The sequence below is a fragment of the Oculina patagonica genome, chromosome 6 (genome assembly GCF_052425735.1).
Source record: "Oculina patagonica isolate OP01 chromosome 6, crgOcupat, whole genome shotgun sequence".
In the NCBI taxonomy this organism is placed as follows: Eukaryota; Metazoa; Cnidaria; class Anthozoa; order Scleractinia; family Oculinidae; genus Oculina; species Oculina patagonica.
This window is the reverse complement of record NC_135763.1, coordinates 38,229,053-38,245,687: the sequence shown is the minus strand read 5'-3', so window position 1 is coordinate 38,245,687 and position 16,635 is coordinate 38,229,053. Positions and strand designations below refer to the sequence as shown.

Genomic DNA, 16,635 nt, shown 5'->3' with positions numbered 1-16,635 from the left:
AAACCCGGGCTTCTCTTTGCAGCGTAAAATCAGCCATTTTTCCAGCCTGCAACCTGCAGGGCTGGCGGGTCTGTAGGATTCTTGGGGTGTGTTAGTCTAGAGCATCTTCTCCAGTACACGTTCTCTGTAGCACGAAAATGCAAATGTCTTTACGTCGCCTCGAGGCCTCTCGTCAGAAACCCTTGCGCAGTCTAAGAATTTCTAGAGGTAGTTTCACATCCACTAGAAAAATTGTAATGCACAATAATGACAATACCAAGCTTGTATAATATTGTCATGAGTTTATTCTCGTTTTCCTTCTTAGTTAAGGTAACATTCCTCTCGCGTAAAGTAACAAAACACTTCAACACCAAGCAACGGATCCCGCGACATGGGTTACAACAGCACTACCCGTATGCTATTGCATCTCAACTATAGAACCTCCCTGAAGTTTCTGACAAAACTTTTTTTAACAGTAACGAGAAGGCTTCTTCGCAGCCGTGACTTGCATTGTCACGCAACGTTCCTCTTCACTAACGTTGTATGACGAGGCAACATACAGAGTGAACAACTTTGTTATCACTTCCTAATTATCACGTTAGACTACACTAATTTTTATTTTATTTGAACTTGTGTATGACATAGGACTTCATATTTATCAATTTGGGAAATAATTGAACAAAAATTCATTTGACTGCCAAATTGGACTTATTCGCCTCGTGTCAAATTTCTTCCCAAATTGGACAATCACGAAATCCTGTTTCGTGTTAAATTGCATTTCTAATACAACTACTTGCTGTCCACTTGGAGAAATAAATGCTTTAGAGGATTTAAGGGAAACAATAAAATTAGTTTAAAAAATAGCTTTGACATTTCTATCTATATTCGGCATTCTAAAAATAGGCGTAATTTCTCTGATATTTTAGGCTTAATATCTTGTTCTCAAGGGTCTATAAAAGAGATCATAATATAGCGCCTTCCCCATGTCACTGGTAGTCCCTCGTGGTAATGGGTGAGTCGTCCTGGATGCATGAAAGACCAGCCTCTACGAGTTTCCGTGACTTGACAGTTATACCGCAAAAACCTGCATCCCCCGCCCTGTAAAAAGAGATAATGTTCATTCAACGACCGAACTGGAAGAAAAACAAACAGATCAACCTCGGTTTAACAGAATCGCTTGCTTCGATATATCTAACCGACGTTCGTTAAATAGTGTTTTCACGTGTCGTCCCAAATTTATCTTTTATGGGAAATGAGCTATTTTCTTAGGTAAACATCGACAATCATAAAAGCGCCCGAACAGTGGCGGCAGGCGTCCAATGGCATCGTATTTCATTGGTTATGACAATATAGTCTGCATTCTGATTGGCTAAGGCCTGTCGAACGCTCCAAAAGCGACCAAGTTGGGTTGAAATGATGTTTTTATGTGTTGACCTATGACTAGGTGAATATGTTACTTACTCCATGGTCGATGCCAGGCCTAGTCAAAGCAATGTTGATGGTATACGTGGATGAGTCGTGGTGAGGTCTGAGGTAGTACTGCCGGTTGGGATCGTACTTTACAACAAAGTTCATGATAGAACGAGCCTGAATAGCAAAGTAATATATAAGAAAAGTAGAATATTATTAAAATAAGAATGCCTGGCGAGTGTCCTTTTTGGTGAATCTTCGAGAAAGAACCGAAGCTTTTCCGATTACTATCCACGTCAGCTTATTGCCAACAGAAAATGTCACTAAGCAACAACGATGCCAGATGCTCAAAACGTAAAACCTCGACGCTACTTCAAGGTTTTACTGTTAAAGTTTAAAGCGAAAATTTGCAAGTCTTTGCAGTTTGCAAGAAAACGCAACAAACTACATTTTTTCGGCTTGAACATACATGTACAAGCTAATAGCTTAATAGTTGCGGCAGTTTTGCCAGGAATGGTAAACGCGACCTAAGTTTGATGCCGTGTGCATAGCGACACTTGAGAGCTTAAGCACAGACGTTTTTGAGCCACGAACGGCAACCGGAAGGCGAATGTTTATGTTTCTGGCGAACTTTTATCTTAAAAAATTTGTTAGAGAGCCTTCGTCTTAACAATTACAAATTGAATTTAAGAACAAAAGGTCACTAATACGCGCCCAGGACGAGAACGTTCCACTTCCGGTTGCCGTTCGTGGCTCAAAAACGTCTCTGCCCAAGCTCTCAACCTTTTTTCCAGCTGTCAAAAAAGAAACCACGTACATATTATTTGTGCATGTTTTTAAGTTTTATTGTTACCTCAGAGTAATAGCCAGGGTAAAGTCTGGTGTTCACAGGTACAATGAACTCTTTGAGAAAGTGAAGCCAGTGTCTCTCATAGCCAATCTGCAAAGAAGCAACCGTTTAACAATATATAACGAGATAAACAAATATACTTCCTGTATGATGGTTTATTCGGCACTGAGCACATCGCTTATGTACTATAATTATGGATCATTGAAACTTAACGATAAACCAAGGAGGCGTGAAAACAGAGTGCACCCCACTCCCCATAGTAATGTCGATAATGTACAGCTCTCCAATCTGTCAAAGGAAAGATATCGTAATGTTTTCGAGCGATTTTCACTTGAGTGTCAAAAGTAATTCGCGTGTGCTTTGGTTTCCACTTTGCCAGTCAATCAGGAGTTAAACCAGAAACCAATCGTGACTCGTTCGTTTTCCCGCGCTTCACGCTGGCTTCAAGTATTAATTTGCTTCAAGTTTTGATTGGTTCACTGGATTGTCCGCGTCCTTTGTGATTGGTCAGGCTGATTACTTTGGTAATGGTCAATCGAACCAGTCAGAAGCAAACCCCAAACCATCGTGACTTGGCTAACGCGTGATTCCCGCGCCTTTCGCTGGCTGCACGTCTTTGCTTTGAGCTCTCATTGGCTCAATGCGTTACCTACGTCTGCTGTGATTGGTCAAATGTGTACTTCAAAAATGCCCAGTCTGAAGTAACTCTGATTACTCTCAGGTCAGGAGAAAGGCAAGCGTGAGTATTGTTTTACAGAAACATGGAAACTGACCTGGTTCATGTGTATGTCGTCAGTGGGTACATTCTCATAGCCTCCTGATAGTCGCTTATCCTGGAAAACAAACAAATCAATATAAACACAATTGCTTGTTGGAAGGAGAAAACCAGCGGCAAATGGAGTTGGACATAGTAAAAGTCAAGTTTACCTCATGTCTTCCTCCAGACCAGTCACCAAAATGTTCCATTTCCTGAATAAAGCAAGTATAAAAAACAAATTACCGGAAAATAAATACTTACAATTAACAAACTATAATCTACAATTACACCATCAGATCACGGCTTCCACTTTGTCTCTATTAAATTTCTACTGTCGTTGTCCCATCTCTCCACCCTGGACTGTTGTCATCTTGTTGAGGTGTTGAAGCTTGCGTGTCTCACTGACCCTGTCTGAGAGCTATGCTGGTGGGGCCCTGGGAGGTCTAACCTCCCCAGATTAGTTAAGGTGTAGATGCCTGACAAGGAATTGAACAGTCTCTAGTTACCCAATTTGGAGGTTGGGGGATGGGATTATCACCCATCCAAGGCCTTGTGTGCTACTTGGCAAGGAGAAGCTGGGTGAAGGCGACTTTCTTTATCTAGACTACCGTACCGTATTCAGCTATAAGCCGAGACCCTAAACTTTTGGTTATTAGAACCAGTTAGACTCTGACAAAAGATAAACCCAAAACACTTGGCCATAAGTCGAGACCCAATTTTTCCTTCCTCATAACTTTGATTTCTGTAAAGGCATGATGATTTACAAAGAAGGCCTTGGACTAACAGTATACCTTTAATGAAACAAAGAGGCTACATTTTTTATTTCTTTATTTTAATTCTGCAATATTTTTTCTGTTTTAGTCTTACCTCAATAAGCTGTATCGCAAATGTGTCCGTCACAAGAGGAAACCAGTACACATCAGGACAAGGCTGCGAATAAACATTGATAATTAAACAAGATGCCAGGACTTAAAGAAATGAATAGGCTTGCCAACCTGTAAGGGAGTCAACTTGTGCAGCAAATTGAGTAATGAGTTGTCAACTCCAAGGGATTTTTCAATAGCCACTACTTTGCTTAATGTCAAAAAACGTTTGTCTCGAATTGTAGCTTTTTGTATTTGTTGCCAAAGATTTGATCGAATTTGACCCCAAATCACGACAAAAAAGAGGTAACTTAGGCAGAAGCCACACTAACATGCATGTTTGTATGAGCAGCTTCAATTTCTTTACACTAGTGAATCACTGTCTTTTTCATAAAAATACTTTTTCAGTGGCTTGTAATGTTAATTCCAGGACTGATATTCTTACCTCTTCAATAGGAATGCTGAGGTTTAAGTTTTGAGAATAGTTTTCATGAATGTATTTCTCCTCCCAATCCTAAAAAAAACACAACATCAAACCACTTGAAGTTCATAATGTATCGCAAATTGTTAAACTTGCCCGAATAAGCTGAGTATAGTGTCTCAATGCACATGATACTCCTCTAAAAGCAAGAGATACTTTCATTGAGGGATACCAATAATAAGCCCTGGGCTTCCTTACTATTAGAAGAAAATTTCAGCTTGTGTTTTAAAAAAAGATAACAATGAACAACATGCTTTTGAATATTTTTATGCTGTTCTGGATACTAAAACCATGACTGTTAACAACATACCACTCTGTTATCAAATAATTCCCATAAATCATTGTGCAAATGATTTGTGTTGTAATTTTCTGTCTCCAGCAAACGTCCAAACTCATGAAGATTGGTGGCATACATGAAAATTCCCTGAAAGAAATACAAGAAAGATCACTTTGACTAAATATCTCGCTAGATAGGAAACAATTACATGTATACAAGACATTTGTACATTAACCATCTGTCTGTGTTGTATCAGATGTGCAAGAAGTGCTGCTGTTGGTAAATCTTTCCATTCATTTATTTTTTTTTTTTTATTCATTTCCTCTTTCTCTTTTGTCTAATTAAGTGCAGTGATTTTCTCACTATTTGACTTGCTCTGTGGATCACCTGGTTTGTGGTCCAGGAAAGAGAAGTGGCAGTTTGGAATCATAAAAAACCAACCAAGAACATAATAAATTGCCTAGCAGTGACCAACCTTGTTGAAAAGTGCCCTCCCCTCCTGAAAAAAAAATCTCCAGTAACTGGGGATGGGGTTGCCTTTAATTTCAAGGCTATTGCTGTTAGAACTATCATAAAAGACACATAAAAAGCAAATCAAGGAAAATCAAAGGGTTATACTCACCTGATCTCTCAGATATTGGCACATAGCCATGTCTGAATCAACCTTAGAAGGCCCATAACTTCCTTTCATCTGTTTCAAGACTTGTTTTTGGATCAAGTAAATGTTTGTGATGAAGGGAGAATTCCATACACCCCTAAAATAATAAAAATATTATTGATAAACACTTTTTTAATAATATTGTTACCGGTCACTTTGATCAGGTTACATTCAAAGTCAATCACTTCTGCAATTAACTGGTAATTTACGAAAAAAGACCATTCGCTTTAGAGGGTAAAGGGTTAACTCCTGGTTCCCGTCGCTTCTTAGTGGTTCCTGCCTCTCTGTGCTTTCTCTTTTACAATATGCTCTGCCATGTTGCAGAATTTTATTCCCTTTTCTCCAGGTTCCTGCCACCCTGGGAATCCTACTTCCTGTCCTCCCTTCTTCTTGCCTCCTGTAATAATCACCCCCTCTACCCTTGGGTTCCTACTCCCATGTCCCCCTCCACATCCAGGCACAGTCAGTTTATGCTACAGAACCTGGAATTATTTTCCAACACCGATGGGCTGTGTGCACGTGGATTCTCTTACTTTTGGGATTGGAAAAAAAACTTTCAGACAAGAAACTCTTTACTTACTTTCTCTGCTTCTGGACAATAGCAAGATAATCACGTGAGCGAGCATAGTATCCATCTGAACCCAGTTTGCCCCAGAAGTTTGACCACAGTTTGCCGTGCTTTGACATAATAGGTGCTAATACGGGTCTAGAAAATACAAACAATACAGTACAATGTTAAGACATTAGTTAATGGCTAAATCTGTTCATTACATACACAATCAATTAATTTTTGGTACAATGCATACTGCAACAGTGCATACTTTTTTTTGCTTACTGTTACAGTGCAACTTTTTGAACCAGGCCACTCAAAACAACAGTATGAATTTTCTTTTGTTTTCTGTGTAAAAGTAACAATGTTGATCTGTTTCTAACCTGTTTTGTTTGATGAGGATCTTCAGTGTGTCCTTGTTGGTAAGAACAACAGAGCCATCAACAGAGAAAAAGTAGTCACAGTTCTTATCTTTACACATCTCACTGAGTGAACAAACGCAGAAAATAGGAAAAAATAGTAAACACAAGTCAGTCAAGCTTTTTAGTCCCAATATCAGAAAACTTCAAAAAACCAAAAGGAACTTGTAAACAAAAATAAGTTTACTCTCTTGCGATTTTCCCCCCCCCTGCCTTGCCCATCCCTCCCCCTCACTCACCTCTCTACCTTCATCCCCCCCCCCCCCCACCCCTCTCCCCCCTCCCCTCCCCTCCCTCCCCCCCCTCCACTCCTCTTCTTCTCCCTCCTCCTCTTCTCCCTACAAGGGAGGTGAAGAGAGAAGAGGGGGGGGGAGGGGGGGGGGCCCTCTCCCAGAGGCTCCCACTAAACCAGCCAACCCCTCCACTCTCTCCCCCCTTCCTCCACTTTCCTCTAACCCCATACTTTTAAAATCAACTCTCCCACCCTTCACACCCACTCCCTTTAGCCAGCACCACTTTTAAAAAAAGAAGACCCCCCCCAAACACTCCTGCCACATCCTTCTCTTCCGCCCCGGCCCCGCCCCTCGTGTCGCCGCGCCGTCGGGCCCCCCCCCTCGGGGGGGCGCGTGCCGTCAGTCGGGCGGTCGGCGCCCGTCGCGTGCGGGGTCGCGGGGCGGGGCGGCCCCTCGGCTGGGGGCCGGGAGGGCCGGCGGGCGGGCGGCGTCTCCGGGGGGGAGCGTCTCGCCTACGCGGTCAGTGCCTCTCGGGCCGCTGGGACTGCATGGAGAGTGATGCTCCTGCGACCGAGCGGGGGCGACACGTCGCTCGTGCGGTCGCTGCTGGTCTTCGGGCGCTCGGCCCGGAGAGGATTGGCCTGCGCCACGGCTCGTCGCCGGTCGTCCAGTCTCGGCGCTCCCGCGGCGGGCTCTCGGCGCGGGTCTGTCTCGGCCGGGGGCCCCTCTCCTGTCTCCCGCGTCCGCGGGCCTGGTCCACGAGCTCCGCGTCCACATCGACTGGAGACGAGGAGACGGGGTCGCCGCGAGTCGTCACAGCTGCGGCCCTGCTTACTGCCACGGCGACCCATGTGGGCCGCCGTCTCCCCGCCGCGGGTGAGTCTGCACTGTGGCCTGGCGCGGCCGTCGGGCGGCCAGATCGGGACTCGGGACGGAGAGAGAGTAGGGGACTCGGGGGGGGCCCTCGGTCGGAGGGCACGTCGGGCGGGCACGCACGGGAGGGAGCGACGAGAGCAGCGGAGAGGGAGAAGAGAGTGCGGAGGCGCCGGCGGCGCCACCCCCCCGTCTCCGGGCGGCGCGCGGGGCGGCCGCCGGGCCGCGGGGGGGCCGGGCCGCCACGCACCCGCGACGGGGGGTCGCGCGGGGGACCAGGGCGAGGGCCGCCCGGCGCAGGCGGGGCCGCACACCCCTCGCGGCAGGGCACGGGAGCCGCGGGGCGACGCACCGGGCACGCGGCGAGAGGGGGGCGCGCGGGGCCGAGACGACAGGGAGCCCAGACCATGGACCGGGCACACAACGCCCCCGGGGAGAGCGGAGCGGGCGACCCACGCAGCCCGCACGCAGGAGCGGCCGCCAGGGCTCGAGACTAACTTTTTTGCTAACTAGCCTAGTGGCTAGTGACAGCTTTGATTTCACTAGCCAAAACCAATTTTCTACTAGCCAGAACAGTCAAACATGGTTTTCATTTTTTCCTTTTTTTTTACCAAGCAACCTGAGACAAAAGCCAATGACAGATCGGACAAAACTGTTTTTCTTCATAAACAGTAGAACAACAGACCATCTAGATATGCAATCCATGGGGAGTCTCTTCCACAAAGGCAAAAACGCGTTTTGACGGAGGCACTTTGCTAGTTGTCTTCATTGTGTCTTTTCCTCCCTTTTTTGCTCCTATCTACCGCAGAATAATCTCAGGTATCCATGGGAATCGCATCTTACATATATATACATGAAAGCTTTTTTGAAAGCATTCACGCGCACAGCCTCTCATCCTCGTTGTTCTATAACCTTACCCAATCACTGATTAACGTTACAACGTACATAATGCTCATTTTCCCAGGTCAGCTGATAATAATTTACATAACTGTCCAAGATCGGTAACATTTTTTGTAATCGCTTACATAACTGTCCAAGATCGGTAAGAGAAACGGCGTATAAGACTTTAGTCCGATCAACCCTCGAATATGCAAGTGCCGCATGGGATCCCCACTACGAGAAGGATATTCAAAAGCTGGAAAGAATTCAGAGAAAGGCAGCGCGATTCTGCGCGGGCAACTACAACCCCTATGCAAGCGTGACAGATATGCTTCAGGAACTTAATTGGGAAACCCTAGCCACCAGACGGAAAATCGCTAGACTATCTTTTATGTATAAACTCTCCCACAACCTGACCGATTTCTCAGTAGCTGCCCATCTTAAACCAAATTATGAAAGAAGAACCCGATTTTAAATTTTTAGTTCCTAGGTCAAAGAAAGATGTTTTTAAATTTTCTTTTTTCCCACGAACAATCTGTGAATGGAACTCCCTTCCAGATGATATTGTAAATATAACGTCTGTAAATAGTTTTAAATCTAAGTTAGTTAATAGTTTTTAATATTTTATTGTATTAGTTTTATTTAGTTTTTAACATTTTTAACATTCATTTTAGTTTTTAACGGTTGGTGTGATATCTTAAGATTTTTACCGACCTAATTATATGTAGATGTAGATGTAGAAGCAGTTTTCTTTCACTTGTTGCTTTTGTCACCAGAATGCCCTAAAAAGTTATCGTTTGTTCACTTTTCGGTAACTTTAGCTTGTCTATATTCTTTGATAAATGTCAACAGTGTTCTTGTTAGTTCTGTTTTTTTAGAGTCTATTTCAATTTGTGGTTTTCTTTTTTTTTTTTTTACAAAACTGCCTGAAATTTCTGCTAGCCATTTTGGCTAGTGAAAGCCCACAATCTACTAGCCAAAACTGCATTTTTACTAGCCTTTGGCTAGTTGGCTACCGTTAGTCTCGAGCCCTGCTTGTAAACAAAGATAAGTTTAACTTACACAGCACGATTTCTGGCCTGGTACTCATTAATGTTGTCTTCAGGCTGCAGTACAGTGAGAGAGTTGAACTGATTCTTGATCTCATCTGTTAACCATTCACCGATTTGAGACTTATGGTATGGAACCTGTGTGACATAGATATGGTATTAAACTGTCAAGTATACTATGCCACCATGAAAGTAAACAAAACAGGAAAAGTCAAACTCAAAGCGACTTTTATCACAGAATTATTGAAACAGCGTCCTACCCTTAGATATAATGTGCCTGGAAGTTCAGAGTACACTTACTGTATTGTGGATCAGGAGATCAATGCGTTTTTTAGGATAATCCAGTTTCATCATTCTCTTCAAAAACTCAGGTATGAAGGGTGTTGGTTCTTTTATAAACCATCCCATCAAGATTTTAGGATACTCCTCTTCCTAGAGACAGTGAAACATAACATAATAACTACAAATACAACCATTGCAACCATCGATATTCTCCATTACAGAAACCAATAAATTTGATGCGTGTAACTTGCTTACAATCCTCTGTAGGGGATTTTATTTTACTAATATTTACAAGGTGAAATTCAGTAAAGGTACTATCATTATTAGTGAAGTGTTACATGTATTCAAGACCAAAAGGTGATGCAGAAATGTAACTTTTCAATGATGGATAATCTACAGATTGTCTTTCCTAGTAAACTATTATTTTGGTTGATTCACAAAGACAAAACATGCTCTTATTAAAAAGTAATTTTATTCCCTGGCCCCAGTTGTTGAAAGGAATGATAACGCTATCCACTGGATGAATCACTTTCCAGTGGATAGTGCAGTTTGTTTTGTTGACACTTATTTGCTGTATAACGATTTATCTGGTGGATAACATTATCCACCCTAGGTGCTGGCTGATAAAAAAAAAAAAAAGCATTGCAGCTTTAAATGCAAAACCTCGATGCGTTAGTCATGAGGGAATTATAGCACAGCAAAAACAGTTACCAGAGTATACAGTTTGCTCACCTTGAGATTGTCTAAAGATATTGTATCCTCAGAACAAGCAGTGCAGCCATCTTGCAAGTTCCATTTATCAGGCAGATAGTTGTCCAGGTAGTTTAGAAACAGCTGAAAAATACACAGTAAAAAAAACAACAATAATGGCTTAACCAACCCTCCAAGTTAAGACCATTTCAGTTGCCATGGCGACAAAATTTTGTAGCTGGCAACTAAATTGGAACCAAAGTGGCTGGCAACTAAAATTGAGAAGAAGGATTGAAAGCATAAACTTAATTTAGTGACTAAAATTTTTCACTGAGGACCAAACTTGAGCAGTCAGTGGCCAAATGGCTACTACGGTAGACTGTCCACAGCCTCTCGATTTTTCAACGCAAAAAAGCAAACGAAGCGAGCGCGAAGGGGGAGAGGGGCGGGAAGCGAGCGAAGGAAAAATTGAGAGGCTGTAGACATATTTGAATAAAAGTGGAAGTATTAGACTCCTCCCCTTGTCGTCGCCTTGTAACTTACAACTCCGCCTCTTGACCTTTCAATTAAATCGGACCAATAAAATTTGAGCGGTAAAGTGCTTGTTTAATTGACTACAAGTGTCAGTTTACAAAACAACTCGTGAAGTTTTATTTCAGTGTTGAGGATGTCGTCTGAGACGACTTGTTCAACCCCCCAAAAACCTGCAAAAAGTTACCGTTACTAGGCAACAATAACCCAGAGCTTCGCGAGGCCCTGCGAGTCATGTATTACTAGTTGATATGGTCAGCACTTAACTAGAGCTTATAGTTTCTGTAACAAAGGAATGGCTAGAATGTCTTGCTACTACCCTTAGATGGGATGAGCCCAGCCATTGCAGGTTATATACCACCTACAGCGTGCAAAGAAAGTGATGTCTGATAGCCTGGGTTCAGTGGATTTTCCTGTTGGGCTAGTGGAATTTATCCATTACTTGCCTGGAATTTATCCATTACTTGCCGATAAAACAAATGTCACGCTGGCCCGATTTATTGACTTTACTAGAACCGGAACTACGCTTTTGTGGATGTCTGTCTGACATATCCCAGCCAACGCCCTCTAAGTTCCTCTCTGTCCCCTCATCCTCTCTTGGCCCAGGGTAAGGCAACCCTCTGGACAAGTTTATTTTTTCCTTAGTGGCCATTTGGCCACCGACTGCTCAAGTTTGGTTGCCAGTAAAAAAATTTGGTTGCTAAATTAAGTTCAATCCTTCTTCTCATTTTCAGTTCCAATGAGGTCGCCAGTTCCAAAATTTTAGTCGCCATGGGGACTAAAATGGTCTTTACTTGGAGGGTTGTAAGGTGGACTACTTTTATTTGAATCTTTTACTACAAGTTGAATTTAGAGAAATTTTTGAACCATTCTCAGACATTCTCTTAAATGGCTCAAAACGTAACGTATGTAAGTTGATCACAAACAAAATCTGGGCTGCCTATGCTGAGACAACTATGGAACAATTCTATCTGAATCATCTTCTCGTTACATAGATTGATAAAGCTTGTATTTTGTGAGTACCTTGCTAGGACCATTGCCATGGGCCACAAGTGGTTGAGTTCCATATTCCTTATTCTCCAGCCACACCTTGGCACCACTGAACTTGATTTCAACTTCCTCTGCAAAATTAATAAACAACGAAATGCTTACTATATTGATTTTATAGCCAAACTTGAACTAACAAGTCATATTTCCAATCATCATCACCACCACCGTCATCATCATCATCATCATCATCCTTACCTTCTGCTCCATTTAGGTTCATGAAGATGTCTGCTTTGTTATCAAGCTTCATTTTTAACTCATCCTGCAAAAAAGAAATAATTAACTGTTAAAGGTGCATAAAATCATTTAATTCTTGTCTTCAGTCATCTGTCATGAGGCATAGCCATATATTTCAAGAAATTATTAGTGAGTGAGTGAGTGATACTTTATTTAACCTCGGAATTCCATCAATTACATTGGTTTTCATGAAAGCCGAGTGAGATTTAAAAATTTAAATAGAGTTAAATAACACATAAATATTAGAGTGGGACAAGCTATCAATAAGAAGATAGTAACATATCAAAGTCAATATCTTCCAGTCCTCTTTTAAAGGCTGCAAGAGATTTAGCTGACTTAATTGAATTAGGCAAGGAATTCCACAATTTAGGACCAGCATAAAGAAAACTCTTTTTTAAAAAATCAGTTTTCGGTAATGGTAAATTAATATTTAATTCACTGTTCCTAATATTGTAAGGATTTCTTGCCTCGACTTTGCAAAATCTGTCAGTTAAATAGGATGGGGCTTCACCAGTAGAAATTTTAAACATTTGAGTGGCCTTATGCTTAGCTCTTCGGGTTTTTAGATCAGACCACCCAAGTTCCTTTAAAACATCCTTTGAGCTTACATCATAGGTAGCCCTTAAAATAACCCTACCAGCCCTATTCTGTAATTTTTGTAATCTGGTTGCTAGACCTTTAGATAAATTATCCCATACCAAATCACAATAGTCAAAAGATGGCTGGATAAGGGAATTATAAATAGTTATAAGAGTATCATCATTAACGAATTGCCTTATTTGTCTCAAGCCCCCGATTGCAGATGAGACCTTTTTTGCCACATGGTTAATATGAGTGGACCATGATAAACGATCATCAATATAAACACCAAGAGATTTAGCAGAGTAGACACGTTTTATACTTGTATCACCTAACCTGATCTCAGGAGAATAGCCAAGGTTGGCAAGATTGTAATTAGAGCCAATAATTAAAAATTCTGTTTTAGTGGTGTTTAAACTCAGTTTGTTTGCTAAGAGCCACTGTCTAAGGGCCGAGGATATATCCTTGAGGAACACCACAAGGGATATCTGAGAACTCTGATAGACAGCCATTTAAGTAGCATTTTTGCTTGCGATTAGAAAGATATGAATGAAACCATTGATGTGCTGTTCCAGAGATACCATACATCTCTAATTTGGCAAGCAAAATGCTGTGGTCAACTGTGTCAAATGCCTTGGCTAAATCAAGAAAGACAACAGAGTTTAAGAGACCATTGTCAATATTGAAGAACCATTCATTAGTAGCATCTAATAACGAAGTAAGAGTAGAATACAGGGAACGAAACCCAGACTGGCAATTTGATAAAAGGGAATTTACCTTAAGGTAGTCATATAGCTGATTATAGATGATTCTTTCAAAAGGCTTAGCAATAACAGAAATGACCGATATAGGTCTATAATTGTTGAGATCATCAGTGTTATCTTTCTTATGTATTGGGGAGACTTTAGCATACTTCCACTGATCAGGGAAGATACCACTCGTTATAGAAGCATTGAAAATTAAGCATAAAGAATGCGATATTACAGGAGCAGCCTCCTTTAATAATTTACTTGTTATGCCATCTAATCCAGTTACAATTTGTAACAAAGAAGTCTAATATTATGAGCCTTCTGGCTTGTTTAACTCGCCCTTTTTTGCTTGTCCAAAAAAATCTTGGTGTAATAGAGCTGGTCGTCCTCGACATCTTCAATGGCATGATCAGCCACAACCTGGTGGAATGTTGATGCGTAACCTATAAAACCTGATGAAAAACAGAGACAAAGTACCAGTTGAAGGTAAGGAAATAATGCTGTAACAAATGTTTTCTTTGGAAGAACAAAGTATTGTTTACTTAGGGCACTTTCAATTAGTCAGAACTGGCTGGTCAGACTGGTATATTCAAGAACAGAATTCTGTTGTTAGTCAGTTTTGTCCTGTCAAATCAGTCAATGCAAAAGAATTGAATTCACATCACTGAAATCACAAGTACCTCCTGAACAAAGATATTTCTTTCCATGAGAAACCTCTGGGTATTGGTCCTGAAAAGCAAGAGAAAATTTCAATAGGTAGCTTGGTGCTAAAGGAGAAGGAGAAAACTGTTGTTTCCAGGTAATGTGAGTCAAAATTATGCATGTACCTTGAGCCATCTGTCTGGCCAGCAGAACCCTTCGGCAGAAAAGACCATGTTAACATTAAAATCCAGAAACTTTTTCAGGAATTCTTGAGGATTTGCTAGTAATATCACATCATAGCTATGGAGGAATAAAAAATTAATGATAATAACATTTGATCAAAATAGGAAAATAAAACATGACTTACTGACTGGAAAGGAGTTATCTGACAAAACAATTCAACTTTGACACTTACCTGTCCACAAACATCAGCACCAGATTGCTTTCATTCTTGTGGAGTTCTGTTTCCTTTTTAAGAAGGTTGATTTTGTATCCACCGCCAGGTTTCGACATATCCCCACCACGCCATTCCTCGCCCATCCCAAGTACCTAAAATAGATAGTACATGAAGGCAAAGTATAAACAATGATCTTTTTTAAAAAGGTTCCCTCAGATGTCCGACAATGTTTTTTCCTTTACATGTACCAGTAGGAACTCTATAGATTTCACAACAATAATTTACTGCATTTCATATCTTTTTCCAAACTGGGCAGAACTATCAATCAAGAAGGTGTGAAAGGCGGCAAGTCAAAAACATCAAAATTTCACTGCCTGCGCTTCTTGTGGCTCGCAGCTTCATCGCTCGCATTCGTGTTTTAGCGCCACATGCTGGGAAAACAAAGAGACTGCTCACAGTCTAGCTTCCTCACGGACAGCGAAACATTTTTCCAGGTTGGGGGGGGGGGGGCTAACTAGTGACTTCAAGTGGCGGGGCTTAAGAGACTCTTCTCTTAGTAAGTCTTTATTTTTTTGGAAAAAGTGGGGGGGGGGGGGCAAAGCCCCCCTCCAGCTCCGCCGTCCCTGTTCCTGTGGTCTACCCATTGTTTTTAAAATATTATCACCCTAGCATGTGATCAGCATTACTATTTTTGTCTTGTTAGCTACCAAAATATATAGGGTTGTATACTTTATTCTCAATAAACTGAAGATGACATAAGTCATGCCCAAACATCTCTTTAGAAAGTTGTATTGTGTGTTTTTTAAATTTTATTTTCTTATTGCCAACAAGACCTCCCAACGGTTGTGATTTAAAAAAATATTGGAAATTCAATAATACTTTTAAATCAATAGTGAAAGGAAAAATTCCCCTGTGAATTCCACAAATAAAAGCGGATTCAACAAGTGACAAAACTCATGAGAATTCGCACGTTTCTTCGGAGTGAACACAGTAGATCCATTCATTGCAAACGAATCATAGTCATCAATTGCTCTTTCATGACAACATGACATTTGATACTTCACTCCCTGCCAACGTGGAAGTCTGGATGTGTTGTGATCGGCCGGCATTTTCTTCTCAAAACGACTGGAATTCAACAATATTTTTTAAAGATGTGTGAAAAAAACAGTCAACATCTTTGCTCGTTTTCCCTGATGCTATCACATCTTTCATGGAGGATCATTCAATACGAGAAAAAGAAACATTCACTCTGTACACGTAGAGAATTTTGAGATTGCAATCTTGTAACTCTATAAAGGTTCTTCACGTTTAAATGCAAAGTTTGTTTGTGACCCGGGGGATAACTAGCACTTCAGTAGAAGAAAATCACACATAAGTGAGAAAATTAAAGAAATCAGAGCTTTTGTTTGCGATCAAATCATTTAATATTCAGATATCAAGCATAACAATAGCACGTGCGAACTTTACATGTTAAGAACTCGGAGCAGAAAAATTTGACAGCAGCTGATATTTTGTATCTTGTCACGAATTAGTGGAAATGTGAACTTTTATTGTAGCTCCAAGGCGTAACTAAGGTCTAAGAGATAATTCTCAACAAAATAATAAAATAGAGTAATAGGACAGATAATAATTTACGTTAATTTTTGTCAATAGCGACCATCAATCGACACGCCATCTGCCGTGAGCAGCTGATCGCAAGTCCATCAAGATACATAAATAATTAAAGATACCTTAACATCGATGTTGTTAGCTTTAGCAGATCTCATAAATCTTTTATAGCCATCTGTTTCGTCTGTTGCCACCGTTATGGCGAGCAGTTTCAGCTCATCCAATCCTAAAAACACGCAGACAGAATGTGAGAGAAACTCACTTGTTGATCGAAGCATGCCCTGTTCCAAATTGTTAAACAACCTTTTCCCGAAAGTCACAGATCTTACCTTGTTGCTCACTACGTACATCAGTTAAAAGTACAGCCAAGATAGCTAAAACAATACAGCTAACACACCAAAGAATTCCTCTAGACATCTTTGCGTCACTCCACCGAGACGCGAACTGTGCTCAACTGGAGCGCTCCAGCGCTCTCGGCCGAAAATTAAATCACGTGACTATGTAGAGCGGGACGGCTCAGATTCCTCATTGGGGTGGGGTAAGAGCGTGTTCGGATTTCCGTTTGAGCGGATCAATAGCCCTATTACTATTCGGG

The 16,635-nt window shown here is 41.5% G+C and overlaps 1 protein-coding gene across 1 annotated transcript; it reads right to left on the bottom strand.

Moving 5' to 3' along the window:
• Positions 1-261: 261 nt before the first annotated feature.
• LOC144657794 (multifunctional procollagen lysine hydroxylase and glycosyltransferase LH3-like) lies at positions 262-16,527 on the bottom strand. Its single transcript, XM_078518157.1, has 22 exons — positions 16,370-16,527; positions 16,163-16,266; positions 14,451-14,584; positions 14,221-14,335; positions 14,074-14,122; positions 13,733-13,845; positions 12,027-12,090; positions 11,805-11,902; positions 10,293-10,394; positions 9,579-9,710; positions 9,292-9,416; positions 6,209-6,310; positions 5,856-5,981; positions 5,240-5,372; positions 4,651-4,764; positions 4,305-4,373; positions 3,864-3,926; positions 3,167-3,208; positions 3,013-3,072; positions 2,243-2,329; positions 1,441-1,566; positions 262-1,077 (listed from the first exon to the last, which is right to left on the bottom strand). The coding sequence occupies exons 1-22, from the start codon at positions 16,455-16,457 to the stop codon at positions 922-924; spliced, it is 2,202 nt and encodes a 733-aa protein (XP_078374283.1). The 5' UTR covers positions 16,458-16,527; the 3' UTR covers positions 262-921.
• Positions 16,528-16,635: the final 108 nt, after the last annotated feature.

Excerpts from the sequence above, each read along its gene's own strand:
- LOC144657794 (XM_078518157.1), bottom strand. The coding sequence starts at position 16,457 with ATGTCTAGAGGAATTCTTTGGTGTGTTAGCTGTATTGTTTTAGCTATC. Across the intron at positions 14,336-14,450 it reads GTGCTGATGTTTGTGGACAG|CTATGATGTGATATTACTAG; the intron begins GTAAGTGTCAAA and ends ATTCCTCCATAG. Across the intron at positions 5,982-6,208 it reads ATCCTCATCAAACAAAACAG|ACCCGTATTAGCACCTATTA; the intron begins GTTAGAAACAGA and ends TGTATTTTCTAG.